Below are 21120 nucleotides of genomic sequence, written 5' to 3' on the forward strand. Positions count from 1 at the left end.
GGACACAGCCAAGGAGCACCCCTTCTCTCCAGGGGCACCCCACTCCAACAGGACCACTCCGTTTCTGGTCTTGTCACAGCATTTTCTGTGGAACCAGGAAGGAGACAGGTGGAAGCCCTTGCCCCTGGGACAGCACCTGCCCCTGGGAAGAGCAGGCAGCTCCGCTGGACCGTGAGGCCCTCAGGTGAGGCCCCTTCTCCCAGCCAAAGCTGGGGAGGACAGCTCTGCTTTAAACTGTGAGGGATGATGACACAGACATGGGGCCACAGCGCATGTTTTTGGGTTTTGAGACAAACGCCCAGGCTGGAGGAGGCAGCCGTGTCTACTGCGAGCCCCTCCCTCTTCACTTCCAGTCCCACAGATCTGCTGGGAACTGGGCCCGGCGCCCTCTGTTCAAGACCCAGCACTGCTCCCGCCACCTCCATGGCTGGGCAGTAGAGGGCGCTGTGTCACCACGCTCTTGCAGCCTTGGCCCGAGCGGCTTGATGCCGGCGTCCACACAAAAGCCACACTTGAAGATGCGGTTCTTGTGTCTGTGGTTCTGAGCCACATGAGAAGACAGTATCAAAGTACGAACTTGCTACTACTATGTGATGTGATGTCACCCATGTAAAAAGTACACAGGAAAAAAATTGAAGGAAGCAGAACAAAAGGTTATAGCATTTGCTCCCTGGAAATGGAATTTGTTTTTCATTATTTTCTACGTGCTGTCAATCTCCCACAAGCTTATATTACTCTCCCGATGGAGAAAACCCGAAGCACTCAGGAGTGCGAGGCTGCTCTGCAGAGGCTGGCTGCCAGAGAAGCACCTGTTCAATGTGTGCCTGGACGCCGGTGGCCCTGCCCTCAAGGAGCTCACACAGTGACCACAGCACAGTGTGAAAATCCAAATGGACAAGCAGCACTCAGAGAGCAGAGCCCACAGAGGCCCAGGCCGTGCAGCTCAGAGACAGCTTCCTGGTGGAAGCTATTTGCTAGGAGCTGAGATCTAGGGCAAGAGCCGTGAGCCACATGTGAGCCCCAGGACCACCTGGAACAAGGCAGGGAGAGGGGGCTACCAGTTCAGGGAAGACTGGGGCTCGGGGCTCGGAGAGAGAAGACAGGAAATCCCCATCAGTGCCCACTGAGGACCTGGCCGTGCCCGACAGGCCTGGGGGAGACACCCAGCCCCAGGAACACGAGCACAGGACACCATCGGAGACAAGGCTATCAGGGCCCAGATGCCTCCAGGGATAAAATACCATACTTACTGGTTTTCATTAAGTCTCCAATGGAAAAGTTGAATAATCAGCATTCTACTTTTTCAAAATCAAAGATGATGGATAGGAGAGCAATATGCTCCCCCAAAACTCAGAAAAACCCTGCCGAACCAGAAGGCTCACGCAGGTGTGCGTGCTACCTGCAAACTGCCGCCCATGGAGGGAGGAGCTCTGGCGCAGACAGGTGGGCCTTACTCGGAAGCATAACGCGCATTCAGCTCTCCCACTGCACCCCGGCTGACTTAACTCAGCCAAATTAGAATACATTTTATACTGACTATTTTGACATTTGTTTTATTTGGAAAGTAAAGCAAAACTGATCCAATTTCCTTGCAGCCACTGTAAACCATAAACTGCACAAGAGAGGCTAGAAGATATATGAGCCTTATAAACACCGGCTCTGACGCGCTGCCCTCCAGCCCTGCCAGGCTCTGGCGGCTGGCTGTCCTCGTGTGCGGACCCTGCTCTCACAGTGACTTGCGACCTTCTGGGAGATCACCTCTCTGCTCCATCTAGGAGGATTGGCACCTTCTTCACCCCACGGAAAGTTAAAACCTGCCTCGAGGTGGAGTCTATTCAGACCATGTGACGTCCACAGGAGGTGGCTACAACCACTGTCGCTGGACCAGTGCCCCGCGGGCTTGTCAGCCTCTGCCAGGAGCCCACACTTGGGCTGACCTCAGGCCCAGGGGGCAGAGGGACCTGCAATTACTCCACGCACGGCGGATGGGCCTCAGCTGTCCGCAGCCCAGGAATGCTGACCTTGGCAGCACCTTCCGGGGCAGAGCTGAGGTCAGCCTGCTAGCCTCCAGCTCCTGAACCACACAGACTCAGCGGCCAGTGCGCACCCCGGAGGCTGGCTAGCTTCTCAGCCTCTCGATTCCAAAGCAAAACTGACTCCTTCTGAGGCGCCAGGTGAGTGTGGGGTTGTCCCACACCAGTCCTCGTGTGTGACACTGTCGCGAGGCAGACCTGACTGTCCTCTCGGGAGGCGTCCCACAGGACCCAGTCCCTAGAGCCACGGCTCCCTACAGCAGCACACTTCTGGGTGAGAGGAACAGAGCACTGGGAGCCAGGGCGCCTCCAGGCAGCTGTCATGCACAGCCTTGCAAGAACCTCCTGTGCTGTCTTCTACGTTCCTGGCAGATTTCATTCATCTCTGTGACCCACAGGGAAGCTTTGGACCCGCTCTCGTCTCCATTACGTCACTGCCTGTATGACGCCGTCTGGCCACCCTCACTTGTCTTAGTTACTGCTGCGATCCCTTTCAAACTCAATCCATCCCTGCCGCTTGTTCTTTGCCCTCAATCTACTACTAGCTCTGCAAAGACTTTTGGATTGACCGGATTCTTTTTACCACGTGTTGGGTGGGCACAGAGAGCTCAGGAATGATGCTGAAGCCTGCCAGGCTGCCACAGGGCCGACAGACCAGTCTATGGGTCTACATGCTGTCTGTCCGGGGCAGCGACGGCTGACTTCAGAAAACCTCCTCACCACCCTCTGCTGGCCTGGTTCCCTGTAGCTCAGTGGGACGAGAAACAGCATGAAGATGAGTGTAAGTACTTGCCAAGCCCCTGGCTTTCAGAGGCAGAGAGGGAGGGCCAGTGACCGCACCACGTGGCGGCGTGACTCTCCGGGGCTGCACATCCGCCGTTGCAGGGGCCTACAGAACGTGCACACCACGGAATGCTGGTCTTTGCGTTCCTGCAGAGATCTAGCTGGATTTCAAAGGTGCCCTCCACAGGCACGCGGCTGCTACATCTGCACACAGATTCTGCACCATTCCAGCACATACCACGTGTGGTGTCCCAGACCACGCGACAGCGCAGGCATCACTGAGAAGGCCTTACCTGGGCAGGTTGGGGGCTGGGGTAGAAGCAGCTGACGACTGGGAAGGCGTTGTGGGTTGAGATGAGTCATGGTTTCTTGGGACTCTGCCCATTCGATACCAGATCCCCATGCTGTTCAGTTCCCTTTAGGAGAAAAGAGAAATCATGACGCAGCAGGTTAGCACGGTGCGTTGGCCTGAGTGACAAGCAAACCAATGCCAGGGAGCCAGTTCTCACCCAGGTGAAGCAGCCCCACCGCCTGCCCTTGTGCTCTGGGCGTGTCCACTCAGAGCCTCAGCGGGGCGACGACACCATCGAGCGGCCTCCTCCCCCACCCCGAGCTTGCCTTCCTACTCCTACCGACATCTTCGAAACTCTTCACTATTTCATCGTAGGTCATTACATGATAATCCTCATTAAGTCTCTGTGCAGTGAGGGTGAGACAGAGAAATGGACTGACAGATATGGGTCTGCGTCTTTGTTTCTATCTTTATTTTTAAGATATTTATTTGAAATGTGGAGTTACAGAGGCAGAGGCAGAGGTAGAGGCACAGAGAATGACAGAGAGAGGTCTTCCATCCACTGGTTCACTCCCCAAAGGGCCGCAATGGCTGGAGCTGGGCTGATCCGAAGCCAGGAGCCAGGAGCTTCTTCCAGGTCTCCCATGCAGGTGCAGGGGCCCAAGGACTTGGGCCATCCTCCACTGCTTTCTTAGGCCACAGCAGAGAGCTGGATTGGAGTGGAGCAGCCGGGACTGAACTAGCACCCATGTCCGATGCCGGCACTGCAGGTTACAGCTTTACCCGTTATGCCACAGCATTAGCCCCAAGGGCCTGCTTCTTAACCAGAGAAGAATTAGCCCTACCCTGCCACATACTGTGCCCCAGTTTCAGGCTACAGCCCCTCACAGCTGGGGGTCGCCTGCAGCCGACCTCATTCGTGGGGTCAGTTTGGTGTTCATCTTCAAGCCACAGGATCCAAGGCACAGGCTCTGGGAACCATGGCAACTAAGAGCAGACCCAGGCTTCGGGCACCACGTCGGCCCTGGCCCTCCTGGCCCTGTGGGCTTGTGGCTCGGGCTGGCTGGCTCTTGGCCACTCTACGAGGATTACTTAGACACATCCAGCTCCCAGCTTCGCCACGGCCCTGACGCACAGGCACAGATTCTCCCCACGAAACATGAGTTTCTCAGTGTGCTGCAGCACACACGTTAGCCACACGTTGGTCTGTCACGTCAGACGAGCGGCTCCAGTCTGCTGCCTGAGTCTGCCACGCGAGATCCTGGCTCGGGACGCCAGGCTCTGCAGGTTCCGGGCTCCCCGGCGCAGCCCCAAGCCCGCCCTGCAGGGCAACACTTGCACGGTGCCCGTTGTAAAGATCAGGTGAGCTGGAGTTCTAAATACTGAATACTCTTTCCTTATTTAAAAGTAACACCGGAATGGTCTCCCTCTGGAAAAGAATTTTTGCCCTGCGGTAAAACAAAACTGTATCTTAGCAACCTTCTAAAAATAATAGAGGGAATAATATTTTAGTTTTGATTATCAAGACATATATTAGCAAGACTATATTCTCTAGAATTGTTTAAATCAGATCTTTTCACATATTATGGTTTGTAGTTAAAAATATACATAAAGGGCCCAGCATCATGGCTCACTAGGTTAATCCTCTGCCTGTGGTACCAGCATCCCATATGGGTGCCGGGTTCTAGTCCCGGTTACTCCTCTTCCAGGCCAGCTCTCTGCTGTGGCCCGGGAGTGCAGTGGAGGATGGCCCAAGTGCTTGGGCCCTGCACCCCATGGGAGACCAGGAAGAAGCACCTGGCTCCTGGCTTCAGATCAGTGCAGCGCCTGCCGTAGTGGCCACTTAGGGGGTCAGCCAACGGAGGGAAGACCTTTCTCTCTGTCTCTCTCTCTCTCTGTCTATAACTCTACCTGTCAAATAAATAAATAAATAAAAATCTTTAAAAAATACACATAAAAATGATTCAAAAGTTCATTACTAAATTGTTGGTTTTTATTATCTGTATGTAAATGGCTGCTTCTAAGGGACTTGCCGTTGGTTCTTCTCGGAAGCACTGCTGCCCCGTCATTCTGGTTACATAACTGTAACTGTAACCAGAATGTAACTCACACCAGGCTGCAAAACAGGAGCTTTGAGTGCAAGGAGGCGGCACCCATCAGCTTCCTTAGGAGCCACAGATCCCCGCCCCAGGGTGTTCAGTCCCTGAGGCTGAAGAGTGCAGGTGACACTCTGCCTCCAGGGTGCTTGCTCCCAGGTGAGTCCACAGCAGGGAGAAAGGCCCTGGGAGCAAATGAACAGAGGACAACCCCAGTCCAGGAGGCCGACCTCAAGAACCAAACAGAGGGGTGGGGAACCCACAGAGATGAGCAAGATGTCCACGAGGTGGCCCGGGAGAAAGGTGCATGGCCAGGGGCCAACACCCACCCAGCACACGGTCAACCCAGGGCCCAGACGCCAGATGACTGAGGGTGGGTATGGTTCGCTTTTTATGAACGCTCAACTTCCGCTCACCCATACACCCCTTTGTAGCCCTCCTGAGCCTCTCCCTGTTAGTCCCTGAAGTCCAGTGGAATGGACCCTATGGACCCTGCCTCCACTCAGGCCTCGTTAGTCAGAGAATGACGTTTCCCAGGAAACAGTGACCAGGGTGCACATGAGCCTGGTTAGAGCCATCGAGACCAATGAGACTGAATTTGATAACTTCTGGGTGAAGTATCAGAAATGCAGACTTGCTTTCTGCCCCCGGACTTGAACCTGACATGGCTGCACCACTGGCTTCCACTCAGGGAATCCATGTGCTGGGCTGTGGCCCACCCAGAGGACTGAGCACAAGGAGGAAGACAGGGAAACCGGGTCCTAGAGCTCCTCTGAGCGCCTGCGTCCAGCCGCGCCTGAAGCCAGCCCAGCCCTGGAACTCGTCTGCTGTGCCAGCCAACAAATTCCTCCTTCTGCTTAAGCTGTTCTGGGCTGGGCTTCCTGTCTTACAATCAAAACAGCTCAATGTGAAATCTGGAATTCCATCGTACTGAGTGCTACGAAGGAGCTACAGAGCAAGGCCGGTGCCCGGTGCCGAGGCCACTCACTGGGTGAGTGAGACACCAACAGGCCCCGGTCACAGCAGCTCTCTGCTTACCAGGGCAGACAAGCATCCGACCAAAACCTGCACCGCGAATTCCGGGCATGCAAGTGCCGGAGCGTTCCCACCAGGAGCCCTCCAGCGGCTTCCCGGTGTGCCTGGGTCACAATCCAGACAGCCACCAGCTCCTGTCTGCCCCCTCGCCTGCTCCAGCCACGCTGGGCTGCTGTCTGTTCCCAGCAGACACCATGCTTCCCCTCTCTCACACCCGTTCTGCTCTGCCTCGAAGGCTCTGCCCCCCCTTCGGGGCAGGATTCCCCCGACACGACACCGAGGTCTCTGCTCAGTGGCCTCCCAGGGCAACACCGGGCTGCGCTTTCCTCAGCATCCGACACACCTCACTGCCCGCTTTCTGCACTGCGTGTCTCTCCTTTACCACACCAGGGACGAGAGCAGCACTTCTGCCTCCCGTGCACTCCCACACCCAGTGCTGACCCCGGGCTACAGACAGTGCCCCACAAACACTTCACAGAGTGAAAGGATGGTGTGGAGAGCTGGGGCCCAGCCGGAGCGGAAGGCAGCGTGGGGGCAGGACCCAGAGGAGCCTGCACAGGAGGATGGGGGGACCCGAAGGGGGCGGTCAGGGTAGACCGAGGGGCGCGGGAGTCGGCAGCTACGAGAGCCCAGGCCGAGAAGCGGGCAGAGGCAGGCGGCCCAGGATTCGCAGGAACTCGTCCTGTGAGTGAGCCGGGCCTTCTGCGTGGGCAGTGGTGGTAGACTCACCCGATGAACGTGTACTGAGGAGGGGCCTGCTTGGTCCGGCCCATGATCCGAATGTCACAGATGGCGGCTTCCGTCGAGTCCCGGGGGATGAACTTGATGCACAGCCTCTTCTTTCTAAAAGCCACCTCCTCTGAAGGGAAGGACACAGAGAGTCAGTCTCCTGGAGACGCCATGCCTCCCGCCACATCCCCCGCCTGGCAGCAGAGGTGGAGGGCCGCCCCGTCACTCCACAGAGGTCCAGCCTCCACCCCTGCCTGCCCCGGGGCCGCAGGGCACAGTGGACAGCCCCTGAGGAGGAGGCACTCCCAGCACCACACCTGCAGGTAACCCCAGGGCAGCTTCCCAAGGCCCGGCCACACCCAGCTCCCCACTCAAGCCAGACTTCCCGGGCAGCAGCACACCCACCATGGGCCTCTTTGCTTGTCTACGCTATCACAGAAATCCTCAGACTTGCCCCGGCCTACACTGAACAACATTAAGAAGCCCCTCGTTCCCCATCGCCCGGCTGTGGAGAGCTGGCTTCCTTGCACCACGCCCTCCCGGCCCTCCCTCGCTTTGCTGGATATTAAAAGTGAATCCTGGAACCACGTCCTGTCACTCACCCCCTTCTCAACAGACACCTATGGCAGACAGAATGCACAAATCCCCTACTGTCATCCGCAGTCAGTCTAATGCAAGTCCCGTGTTCTCCATGGCGTCCCTGTACTGTCAGGCTGTCCCAGCCAAGGTGCAGACAAAGTCTGTGCCCGCGTGTGGCCGCTGGGCCTCATGAACAGCCCCTCCCTGCTTCCTGGTAGGGTGGGGGCAAGGTTCACTCACTGAGCTTCCTACAAATGGACAGAGCCAGAGGCATGGGCAAGCCTGCCTCACAGTTGGCACAGGGTCTTCCTGCAGTCACCTCATGGGGCTGGGGTCCAGCCGCCACTCCCACTGGGTTGCCGGGGTGTGGGCTGGGTCTTCAGTCCTTAAGTCCCTCAGCCACTGCCCTCTGAGCGTTATTCTCATCGCTGGGGACTGTTGTTGCCAAGATCCATGTGTTTGTGTTTTGTTGTTGTTTTTTAGAGATTTACTTATTTATCAAAAGTCAGAGTTAGAGAGAGAGACAGAGCTTCCAACCTCCGGTTCACTCCCCAGATTGCCACAACGGCAGGCCTGGGCCAGGCTGAAGCCAGGAGCCGAGCTTCTTGAGGTCTCCTACATGGGTGCAGGGGCCCAAGCACTTGGGTCATCCCCCACTGCTTTTCTCGGGCCATTAGTGGGGAGCTGGATTGGAAGTGGAGCAGCTGGGACACACACTATTGCCATATAGGATGTCAGTGTTGCAGGAGGCAGCTTTACCCATCATGCCTATGGCGACCCCTAGGATCTACACCTTTTATTAAAGATATCAAGGGTGATTCTACACTTCTGTCACTCCTGCATTTATTGGCTGGGTTCTTCTACACAGAAAAAGAACTTCTCTCCATCAACCATCTGGTCTGTCCAGGAGAGAAGTGCCGTTTTGTCTCTCACGTATCAAGTCTTAAATGACGAGCTGGTGCCCTGGCAACCTCCATGGTAACCAACGAGGTGTATTTCTCTGTGGTTTCAAAGATAAGTTTCCATCAACTGCAGCCACTCACTACAGGAGGCAGAGGGATCTGGGTTCAAATCCCAATTCTGCTGTTTTCCGGCACCATGACCTCAGACAAGCTACTTAATTTCTGAGCCTTGGTTTCATCACCTGCAGAGAGCAGTTACTAACATCCCACCACAGAGGGCCCCTGGCAGGTGCAACGTGGCAGCACGTGTGATTCACTCGGCCCCACGCCTGGCACAGAGTAAGTGCTTAATGAACCACAGCCACGAGGGATCTTACCATCACCACTACGAGTCAGCCCTGCAGTGTGTCATTTACGGCCCTGCTCGGGACGACTTTCAAGGCCTTTCTGTTCTCTCTGAGACAGGAAGGAAGCACGCTCAGCAGCACCTTCACTCTGAGCACAGGAGCGAGCAGAAGGGCGGTTCCACAGGAGGAAACAGAGCCGTGGGACTTTCTGGCCACTGTTATTCGGACAGTATTTTCTAGAGAGCGAGATGAAACTCAGAGCCTCCCTGGGTCTTTTCCCAGGTGCGGGAACTGGGGGCTACAGTGAGGGACAATGTCCTGACTCCAGACCCCAAACACCGCACCCAATGTGGTGGGGGCCGCAGAGGGCAAGTCCTTAGCAGCCCGCACTTGCACTCAGGTGGGAAGGTGGGGAGGGCCCTCTTCACGGCGAGCAGCCACGGTGCTCGCTCTCGGCCCCACTCCTCCACGGCGGCAGACTTGGGGAGGAGACGGAGCCGCTCATTACACATGCTTAAGCAGGCCTAATTTTAAGTAAACATATTATACATAGTCAATAGCAATGTGTTCAGTCATGCTAATGAACACAGAGAAAGTACACAGCACTTCACTAAAACAAACAGTCTTCCAGTTTTTAAGTGCTATATGGATTGCAACAAACTATACGCTAAATTAATTACAGGAGTCTCATCTTTCTGGTCGACTTTATAAAACCAGGGCCTTAAATGCTCTCAGGTGACACGGAGCTGACCATAAGGGTCTCTTGTGCCCTGGACAGAGTGTCCAGGAAATGATGGAATCCAAGAGGCTCCCCCAGCCCCCTCTCCTCCCGTGTGATGAGGCACCTGATGGGAGAGCCCAGGACCCAACCCCAGCAAGTCTGCCTGGGGAAGCCCCCAGTCCCAGGGTGGGGCTTCCCCACCAGGAGCCCGGGGGCCCCACTGCAGCCAGACCAGGGGCCCAGACAGGACTCGGCCTCAACAAACCAAGAGGGAAAGGAGGATGGCAAGCCCACTGGCTCCCCGCTGTGCCATCATGAAGCCATCAGGAGTCAACGACTGTTAGAAATGAACAGCAGCGCAGGTTTTAAAACCGTGAATAACACAAGGGGAAAGTGGGGAACTAATACAAGTCTACAAGGGGAAAGTGGGGAACTAATGCATGCAAACTCTCGTGAAAATGTTCAGTCTTGCTAATAAATAATGAAGGGAAAATTAAATGGCAAAACTGAACAGAACATTGGAAACCTGTGCTGGTAACCTGGGGACAACAGGCACAATGCCCTACTGTCACTGGTACTGGGACCTGGCACTTCCAGCAGTTAACCTGGCAACAGAGTGGTAAAGTACACGTCCACAGTAGCCACCTGGGAGCAGGGTACTGCATGTGGCAGGGACCTAGAGGGATTATACAGGAATCTTGCCCTAAATAAACAAAACAAAACTAAGAGTTGGGTTGCAGAGGCATGAAGAAAACATGTAGGTGGTTACAACACAGGCTAAAAACAACACTATAAGGTAAATAGTACTTCTCCCATTTGACAGGATGAGCAAACCAAGGCCTAGGGTCCCCCCTCCCCACATTCTAAGTGGCAGAGCCAGACTGAATACTTGGCAAGTTTGACTCCACAGTCCAAGACCACCGACCACACTTTGTCCTAAAAATTCAGGGGCTGAACTACCTTTGCTCAACGTCTCACCACTGTGATGTAGGGGCGGGAGACAGAGCTGCTCACACAGCTGCTGACGACGGCGCGTTCCCTTTCCCAGCGTGTGCTGCGCCAGGGGCATGGCAGAGCAGTGACAAAGGCACATAGGGCCCCCGACCGCTGTCTGATTTCAGTCCCGGCTGATGAGGTGGCAGTGAAATTCCCTGCCGCAGGCCAGGCTCCCACCAGACCCCACTCCTTGAGGGGGGCCGGTGTCTTAGTCATCTTTATCCAAAGCTGGCAGGCGCTCATCACTCTTGGCTGCCTGTCAAGGCAGAGGGGCGGGCTCACTTCAAACAGGAGAAGAGGATCAGAGACTGCGGCTGGGAGCACAGACACCCACCCTGGGAAGATGCAGGGAGGACACTCAGAGGAGGGGGCAACAGCCAAGCAAACACAGTCAGCTGAGACAGCAGCATGCAGAGAGCACAGAGGAGCCTGGTGTGGGTGAAGCACAGGGCCCCTGAACAGGGCTGGAGAGAAGGGCGGGGGACAGACCTCCGAGGACCTGCCCCTTGGCAGCCGCTAGCATTTGGAAACAAGGAAATCACTCAAAATTTATAAATACCCCCAAATACCCCAACTGATCTACAGATGCAAACCATTTCTATCAAAATCCAAACTGGCTTTTCTGCAGAAATTGACAAGCTAATGCTAAAATTCACGAGACCTAGAACAGCCAAAACAATCTTGAAAAAGAGCAAAGTTGGAGGAATTACATTTCCTGACGCCAAAACTCACTACAAAGCTACAATAATCAACGCGTGTGCTGCTGGCACCATGGAAGACACACAGAACCCAGAGTCCAGAACTAAACTGTTCCCATGGCCAACTGAGCTGGAACAAGGATGCTGAAATAGTTCAGTGAGGAAAAGAACAGTCTTTTCCACAAAGGTAGCTGGGACACGGGATGGGTTTTCACAAGGCAAAAACAAACCTGGGTCCTCGCTCACAACATGCACAGAAATGAACTCAAAATGGATCAAAGATGTTACTGTGAGAGCTCAAACCATGAACCTCTTGGAAGGAAGCGATGGCATACAACTTGGTGACCCTGAACCAGGGAGTGGTTTCTTGTATATGACACTCAAATCACAACAAGCCAAAGAAAACTCCCGTGTTTCAAGGGAACCCTCACGGGTAGGCACTTGGCTCGCAGTTAAGATGTTGCTCGGGTTGCTGGCAACCCCGCCAGAGCGCCTGGGTCCGAGTCTGGCTCTGCTTTCGGCTCCAGCTTCCTACTAACACGCACCGCCGGAGGCAGCAGGTGACGGCTCAAGTAACTGAGTCCCTGCCACCCGTGCAGGAAACCTGGCTTGAGTACTAGGCTCCTGGTTCAGCCTGGCCCCAGCCCTGGTTGTTATGGGAATTTGGGGAGTGAACCAGCAGAAGAATCATCTATGACGTCTCTCTCTCTCTCTCTTTCAAATAAAATAATAAAGAAATAAACAAACAGCAAAGAACACCATTAAAGGCCGGCGCTGTGGCTCACTAGGCTAATCCTCCGCCTTGCGGCGCCGGCACACCAGGTTCTAGTCCCGGTCGGGGCACCGGATTCTGTCCCGGTTGCCCCTCTTCCAGGCCAGCTCTCTGCTATGGCCCGGGAGTGCAGTGGAGAATGGCCCAAGTGCTTGGGCCCTGCACCCCATGGGAGACCAGGAGAAGCACCTAGCTCCTGGCTTCGGATCAGCACGGTGTGCCGGCCGCAGCACGCCGACCACTGGAGGGTGAACCAACGGCAAAGGAAGACCTTTCTCTCTGTCTCTCTCTCACTGTCCACTCTGCCTGTCAAAAAAAAAAAAAGAACACCATTAAGAAAGAGGAAAGAAAACTAGAATGGGAAAAAAATTTTGGCAAATTGTGTACCTGACAAGGGACTACCACACAAGACACCAATTCACACCAAGATGGCTACAGTCATCGGACAAGGGGTGGGCCCTGCGGCACAGCAGTTACGTGCCTCTTAGGACGCCTGCATCTCACCTCGCAGTGCCTGGGTTTGAGTCCGCCTCTGCCTCTGACCCTGCTTCTTGGTAACGCACACCCGGGAGCCAGCAGGTGATGGCTCACGTAAGGAGGTCCCTGTCACCCACGCAGGAAACTCGGATGCAGTTTCTGGCTCCTGGCTTCAGCTGGGCCCAGCCCTGGCTGTTGTGGGTGTTTGGGGGAGTGAATCAAAAGACGGAAAATCTCTCTCTTTCAAACAAACAAAAATACATTGTTTAAAAACAACAGACAATAACAAGTGTTGGTGAAGCTGTGGAGAAGCTGGAGCTCCAGTGCGCCTCTGGTGGAAACGTGAAGTGACACAAGCACCTTTGGAGGACAGGCTGGAAGCTCCTCAAAAAAGTGAGACTGGGGCCGGCGCTGTGGCGTAGCTGGTAAAGCCACCACATGCAGTGCCGGCATCCCATATGGGCACCAGCTCATGTCCCGGCTGCTCCACTTCCCATCCAGCTCTCTGCTATGGCCTGGGAAAGCAGCAGAAGATGACCCAAGTGCTTGGGCCCCTGCACCCATGGGGGAGACCCAGAAGAAGCTCCTGGCTCCTCGCTTCGGATCAGCCCAGCTCTGGCTGATGTGGCCAGCTGGGGAGTGAACCAGCAAATGGAAGACCTTTCTCTCTTTCTCTCTCTCTCTTTTCTCTCTCTCTCTCTCTGCCTCTCCTTCTCTGTGTAACTCTGCCTTTCAAATAAATAAATCTCTAAAAAAAAAAAAAAAAAAAAAAAGGTGAGACACAGAATTATCATACAAGCAGCAAGTCCAGGACCAGGCAGATTCCCAAGAGAAATGAAAACATATGTCCACACAAAAACATACATGAATGTTCACGGCAGCACTACCTTAATAGGCAAGAAGTGGGAAGATCCCCAATGTCCATCAACTGAATGAATCACCACGATGTGGTGAGTCCATGGAATAGAATATATACTATCTGGGGCCGGTGCTGTGGCATAGAGGGTTAACGCCCTGGCCTGAAGCGCCGGCATCCCATATGGGCTCAAGACCGGTTCTAGTCCTGGCTGCTCCTCTTCCAGTCCAGCTCTCTGCTGTGGCCCGGGAAGACAGTGGAGGATGGCCCAGGTCCTTGGGCCCTGCACCCGCATGGGAGACCAGGAGAAGCACCTGGTTCCTGGCTTCAAATCAGCGCGGTGCACCGGCTGCAGTGCACCGGCCGCAGCGTGCCAGCTGTAGTGGCCATTTGGGGGGTGAACCAATGGAAAAGGAAGACCTTTCTCTCTGTCTCTCACTGTCTAACTCTGCCTGTCAAAAAAAAAAATGCGTTTACTGACTGGTATATGATTATATTTAATATAATCTATACACAAATATAACACCTTCCAGGGTGGCAATGAGGCTCAGAGTGTGGCTGGGACAGATGCTCCCCAGCTTCTGAGTTCGTAAATCCCTAGGGAGTTACGGTGCCTCACTTTTCCCCTGTGTGAAATGGGTGCAGCAATACCTATCTCTGAAGAGCGGTCTTCGGGTAAAGCACTGGTGACAGGGACTGGCGTGACGTGAGCTCCCGGTAACCTCAGCTCCTGTCTCTCTGCCAGCACCCAAAACAATGAACACCTAACAGCAACCCAGCCTCCAGAAGTGAGCGGCTACTGAGAAAACAGAAACCTGCCACACGGTAGGAACTGCCTTTCTCATTAAAACAACAGCTACACAGGGTCTGTACGGATACGGAAAGTCTGGCTTGTGTGAAATGCTAGCAAGAAAACAGCAAACAGTGGGTTCAGAACAGAAGGCAGTGCGGCGACAAAGACTGGGATGCTGCACTTCACAGACGAACCGTGCCCGAGACAAAGGACTCTGTGCCTGCTTCCACTCACTGCTTCGCTGTTGGCTAACAAGTAATTAAAAATAAAACAAGTTGGGTTGTATTGCAGCAAAATGCAGAGGCCAGGCTCCCCTGAGGCTTCCCAGCCCGGCTCCCTACCACCACCACCACTCTCGGAACTGTGGGGCCAGGCCCCAGACTCCAGGGTCCTCACGGTGCCCCAATCTGTCACACACGCAGGGGTCAGAACTTCTGGCCTAATTTAAACCCTGGCACCTGCCCTCACTCTCTCTGAGAGACATCATTGCACTTGTACTCCCCCAGCACCCTGCACGGCCTTTTTTCTTTCTTGCCTGTGGGTCTCGTGCCAAGCTAGGGTTCGGCAGCACGGGGAGACGACTAAAGACCAACTCTGCTGGGTCCCAGTGTTCAGTTCAGCGTGAGCCGATTCAGCAGGGAGCGCCGGCCTACGGAAGGGATCCTCTGCTCACTTGCATGCTGCCCGCAGCGCACTGCTCACAACACGGAGGACAACTCGGACCCATGTCAAAAGCAGTGGGCCTTACCCACAGGCACACAGGGAGGGCTCCTAAAACGCTCCCAAGAAAAACGCAACACCGAAGACCGTAGCAATACCCCCAGAAGGAGAGTGCTGTGACGGGCAGCACTGGGGGGACTCACGTGTGTCCACCGTCTCCTGAATCGGGATGAAGCCCACAGGCAGCGTGTCCTTGATGTCAATGAGCTTCATATCCACCAACACGTTCCCCAGATGGCTCTGGGGAGGAAAGCAGAGACATACAGACTATTAATGTGAGCACGCCTGTGGTAGGCTTGCCATCCTGGCTTCGAGATGCATATTTAACACAATGACTCGCGCAGCTCCGCGACAGCAGGTTAATTAGAGGAGGTGACATTTGATGTTCCTCAGCAGTTACACGGGGACTCGAGTGGCTCCCAGGAAGGAGCTTCATCTGCAGAACCTCAAAGCCACTCACTCAGACGTGGCCTTGGCTCAACGGACACGCAACCCCGGAGATGCCGTGGCCACGGCCAGGCAGAGGGCGGCGGTGCACACTCGGCCCTAGACCCAGCTGCCATCAGCCCTGAGCCTCAGGTGCCAGAAAGAGCAGACTTCTGGAGGGGGAGCATCGGGAGCTAAACTTCACGGGAGCCAATCCTGAGCGATCGCCGGTCTGCATTCTGACGCGTATTCTGGCTGCTAGATGCGGCTTACAGAACCGCAAGAATCATAAAGTAACGCAGAGTGGAAGCCTGCTGTCTCAGTGGTGCTCATCTTCTGAAATGACACACACAAGGCCCCCTAAGAGCTCCCGGTTAGTGGTGGTAACGCAGGGTCCACAGTGCACAGTTTTCCTAACTGGTGTAAAAACAGCTCCCGAAGACAGTGCACCTCCTGGAACGTTGCAAACATGCCTGCACTTGAGTTGGAAACGAGCTCTAAGGGTATCTGCCTCGTAACATGCAACTCGAGGGGCCACCTTGGAGAGTTCACGAAAATCTTCAGAGTAATTTGCAGCCTAGAGGCCCCGCTCTCTACTCAGAGCCAGTTAAGGAAAGAATGATGGGTTCCAACCCCAAATCTCTCCTCTTGGGACGCGGGCAGTGCACCCCGCACGCCCACATTCCGGAAGTGCTGCTCTCTGCACTTGTTCTGCGTGCCCGCAGACGCTCCTCATCGGCTCAGCGCGTCCCTCTGCTTTGGGCAGCAACTGCTCAGGTGCCCACTCCTGTCTTGCCAGAAGGGGGTCTCCTCCATCTGGGGGCCTCGGGGACCGGGGCCCGACCTCCACCAGCACAGCGTCAACGTCTTCGGAGGTCAAGCAGGGAATCTACCATGTAAACTGTGCTGCCCTCGGCATTCGTTTTCCTCTGCGTGAATTTGTGATCATGTCTGAGGGGGTACTTTACAAAGTTCGTGGAAAGTGAGATTAAAAGGTATTTATTTTGTTGCAAGAAAATAATAAATCCATGTATACTTTTTAAAAAAAATATGCATTTTCCAATGACTTTCTGAAGAGTATGTGTGGATTCTGAATGTTTCTGTACCAAAATAAACTCATGATCCCATTTCTACAAGCTCTGTGAAGCACCATTGGCGGTGAGGCGGTTACCGTCTGTCTGTCTACTCACGATTAGGAAGCAAGGGACCACAACCACCTCTGCTCCTTCTGAGTCCACGCCTAGCCAGTTCTCACCACGCGGGCAAGCTACTTGTTGAATCAATGGATGCCCTTTGGTAAAGATTACAGGTGGGTGGGCCACTCAGAGTTAGAGACAAATAGGTTTTGCTTGGGTAGCAAATCTAAACTGCATCGATAAAAATACTGCAAGCATATTTAACAGGTGCATCATGAACCAAAGGTGCAGAGCTGAAATGCAGGTCAAGGTGGTGCGTGGAACGCAGAGCAGCGTCTGCACGGCACTACCATCAGGGAGCCACCTCTTTGTCTCAGAACTGTCTCTCCGCCAACAACTGAAGGCGGGTATATTCCAGGTGGCTGGGTCTCAGGAACACAGTGTGCTGTGCACGCAGCCGGGGCGGGGGCGGGGGGGGGGGGACCAGAAGCCTCCCTGACGGGGAGTGAATCCCAGCCCGTGGGAAGGGTCTGAACGGCGAATCCAGCTCGCGGACACCCGTGCCTTTTGGAGCCGCCTGATCTAATCTATCAGAGTGTTTTGCTTTTTTTTCTCATGGCAGTTGCTTTCCATGTCATCACTGCTTTCTGCACGGAGAAATTAACAACTGGGCACGTTTCCCTGCCCCGCGGACGGGCGGGCATTCATCAATATCCTTCTCAGATGTCTCCCACTTGACAAGCTGGGTTTTACAGAAGTCAACTGCAGGCCACTTAGCGACCTCACCCTCCACACTGTCTACAAATGTCCCTGATCATAAAACCAGAACATCAGTGATGCGGCCATTAAAAGAAGCATCAGAAAACCCTCCCGTGCATACAAAGCAGGAGGCTGTACCGCGGACGCTCCCCGCAGCCCGAGCGCAGTCCCTCCTCGCACAGGGCTGCCGCTGCACGGGGTTTCACACAGCAGGTCTGCGACACCATTAATTTTGCTTGTTCCTCTCCCCTCCCCCACCCTGCTCGCTTTCATTTCCTCCTCATAAATATGAAGAACGTATTCCCAATCCTTGTTGAGCAAATGATTCATGCCAGAAGCCCAATATGCACTGACTCAGGGTGTTTATATTGTCTCTGGTAGCCGGTATTTGCTGGTATACTGTAATTATTTTTGACAACCTTGCATTTAAGGTAGCCACAGATAACCAACTTAATATTCAAATGTTCATAAATCCTTCTGTTTAATATCCTCCCCACCTAATCTATGTACATTATTATTACAGGTAATGCAGAAAGTACAGGGCATGAGAAGTGCAATTAATCTCGATCCTTCCCCAGGAAGCAATGTCACTCCAAAGCCAGGTTTCTGTATTAATAGCATTATTGGGGGAAAGGAATTTAGGTTCCAAAGGAGTCTCCCAAAACTCCTACACTGGGAGTCTCAAGTCACCTCATTAAGACTCTGCCTGGTCTGGAGGGCCTACTCCCTCCCTTACGGTTGGAAAGAATTATGCTCTGCAAAGCCGTGGTTCAGACAGTGCGGCTGGGGCAGAGCGGCTCCAGCAGAGTGAGACACACCTGATCCCCACGCCTCTCCTGTGCGGCCATGTGGGTCATGGCCACCCCTCAACTTGATCCCTTGCTTCGACAGATTAGATTCCAGGACAGAACCCACTCACTCTTTTTCTGACAACAAATGCAGCCACTTCTCACAGTTTTGAAATCGAGGCAGAGGTCTCTCCTCCCCCTTGTCCTCCCCTTCCAGCCTTCACCACACCCAGTAAACATGTTTAATGCTCAGTGCTTCTTCAGAATGCTCACCGTGACCCCAAACGAACAGGCCCCAGTGACATCACTCTGTCACTTTCGACTCTTCGCTGCCCCCAAAGGGGTGCAGGGCTCATGGCTGAGTTCCAATGCCCCCACAACCTTTTGGGGGGAAATGCAACAAAAACACAACCCAACAGTGACTGTGGAGATCGGGGCTGTCCTGGGAGCTGTGGTTTTGCACCAAGTCTCTCTGGAAGGAAAACTGAAGCTGAGCTGAGGTCAGGAAGGAGCACCGGAACCAGCGTGTGGAGGGCTGGGAACAGAGCTGCCCAATCCTTAGAGCCCAGAGCAGCAGTGAGCACGCTGACCTGCACAGTGCAGCCACGCACAGACGGGAGGTGGCAAAGTCACAGAAAGAAAGACTCAGAGGTACAGGTAAGCTCCAGGGAAAAGAGGGCCGAGGGGTGCGCTGTGGGGGCTCCCAGGGGCAGCCTAAGCTTAGGAGCCTGAGGTCCCGGAAGGTGAGGCCGCCTTCAGACCCGGCCCTGCCGTTCCCTCCGCCAGCGCCAGGGGCCTGTGCAGACACCAGACTCACAGGGCCAGCGGCCAGTCTGCTGGGACTGAAAACTCCCTGGGAAGTCTGTTAGGGCTTTTCTGTGCTAAGCGGCCGCCTTCCCCAGCTCCATCACACACCGCACTTCGCACGGCACATGTGATGCTCATGTAATTAGCAGGGGAATGGAAGGAATGACTTCTCCCCAAGTCCTGAATCTGTTAAGGATGATTCTCCTGGCAATGAGTCACCAACAAACGACAGGAATAGTGGCCAGCATGGCCCAGCTCAGCAAACACCCGGCAGGGGGCGTTTCCCATCACGGAGTTAGCTGCTTCATTTTGTGTTTTTTAAACAATGGACACCTATTACTGTTCCAATAAATTTTATAAAAACAAGTCAGTACTATATCTTCAAAACAAATATTTGTATTAGAAGGAGACAGTAACATTTAGGCCAAAAATAAAATGTCGCTTCGGAAAATGAAAACCTGACTGCTCCCTCCCGGGGGTGGGGGTGCAGTGAGGCGCTCTGGGCATAGCTCTGCTCACGGCAGACACCCACTGCAGCCATTTCCCTTTCTTCTAAGCCACCCACCAGACACCTTATTAGAAAAGCCTTATCTTTAAAAGCGTCCTAATTTATAGGCCCAGCTGTTACACTAAGAGAAATCTGCACGTGGATACCTGCCTACAAAAACAATGAAGCTTCTCATGTCACACAGAGGCTCAGAACCGACGTCATTTGGAAACAAGGCCTTGTCTGGGGTGGGGGTGGGGTGGGGGACGGGGGTCCTCCTGTGAGCCAGGCTGCAGTCTGTCGGCCTGCAGCAAACCCATTCCGCCGGGCACTTCCCACATCCACACTGCCCCGTGATTTGCTGCTGGGAGGGAAGGTAGGCAAATGAGAGCTGCGAAAGACATTTCCTGGTTTCCTTTGGAGAACACATTTTAATAGAATTCACTATACACTTGGGTACGTGGTTAATAATACTGTTAATAAATGAAACACAGCACTGGCTGCTGATTCTGCCCAGTTCCCTAAAACCACAGATAAATTAATATGGCAATGAAAATCAGCCTCAGCCCCCGACATGAGGAATGTAAATTACTCGTGCTCACCCAGCAAACGGAAACCACTGCTAGACTTACGTTTTCTTTGGAAAACGATCTCGTGAAACACAGGTATCTGGTGACCTTGGACTTAAATAAGCCGTCTTTCCAGAGGTCAGCGTCCACGCCATCTGCCGTCTGTGCGACCTGCGCAGAGGAGACAGAGAACACTGCACGTGAGGGGCGCAAGTGCAGGCGGACGCGCCGCTTCCTCCAGACCCGCGCCAATTAACACCGGCCCAGCTCTCACGGCGTCTCATTAGTCCATTTCACCAGGCACAGGGAAGAGAATTTCCAAAAGGGGAAAAGGGAGAGTGTGAAAAATACAACTTCTAAAAATATTGTCCCTGGGGAAGCCATTGATTAAAGACACCCTGACAAAAATGGTTCTAATGAGAACAGAGCAACTTTGTTGTAATGGACCAAGGAGGGACTGGGTAAGGCACACATTAAGATGCTCATTACCACTCACTCGGGGGATGGCGCGGGTGAGGGGAGATGTCCAAGGGCTGTGAAATGCCACTGGAGAGGGCGCCGCCTCCTGCCCCTGGGCCAGCCGGGGACTTCAGTGAGCAGGGCTGTGCTGGGACTGGAGGGTGTTTGGGGAAATTCACCACGCCCTGTGCCTGCGGACATTCACCGCGCCCCGTGCCTGCGAAGGGCCCGGTCCCTTGTTTGCGCTCTCACTACTCAGCTGCACAAATTCTCTGGAAATGCTCAAGGATGAAGCCAGCCATAATTTTCTTTCATTTATTTTATGTATTTGAGAGGCAGAGAAGAGAGAGATGGGAGTGTCCACCTGCTGGTTCACTCCCCAGCTGCCTGCTCCGGCCCCTGCTCCAAGCTGGGAGCCAGGAACTCACTCTAAGTCTCCCATGTGGGTGGCTGGGACCGAAACGGAGCTGTCAGCACTGCCTCCCGGGGCCTGCATCAGCAGGGAGCTGAAGGCACCCAGACACTCTGCTGCGTGCGGGACGAGGGTGCCTTAGTCACCAGGCTAAATGCCCAGCCCCAGCCAGGCCTGACCTGAGTCTTGAAGGACCTTGTGCTGGAGTTGGGGTGGGATTTTAGCACAGCAGAGGAAACAGGAGCTGGAGGAGGATGTCTCCTCCCTGGGCAGCCCCGCAGGACAGAATCCCAGCGCTGGGCCAGGTCCCGGGGTGGGGGCTGGGGGTGACACTGGGTGAGGGGGACCAGACGACCCAGGGAGCAGCCCCCCTGTTCAGACTCAGCACTGGGTCTCAGTTAGCCTGGTCCTGAATTCTTGGCCACCCTTTTGAGAGTTAAGCTTTGGG

The 21120-nt window shown here is 54.4% G+C and overlaps 1 protein-coding gene across 1 annotated transcript in view; it reads right to left on the reverse strand.

Moving 5' to 3' along the window:
• The window catches only part of MVB12B (multivesicular body subunit 12B), a 176237-nt gene that overhangs the window by 91780 nt on the left and 63337 nt on the right, over positions 1–21120 (reverse strand). The window contains exons 3-6 of the mRNA XM_062207527.1: positions 19865–19972; positions 14973–15069; positions 6969–7098; positions 3110–3232 (exon numbers count right to left, since the gene is read on the reverse strand). Coding sequence (XP_062063511.1) covers positions 3110–3232; positions 6969–7098; positions 14973–15069; positions 19865–19972 — 458 coding nt within the window. The remainder of the gene's footprint in view (positions 1–3109; positions 3233–6968; positions 7099–14972; positions 15070–19864; positions 19973–21120) is intronic.

Source organism: Lepus europaeus, chromosome 12 (assembly GCF_033115175.1).
Source record: "Lepus europaeus isolate LE1 chromosome 12, mLepTim1.pri, whole genome shotgun sequence".
NCBI classification, from domain to species: Eukaryota; Metazoa; Chordata; class Mammalia; order Lagomorpha; family Leporidae; genus Lepus; species Lepus europaeus.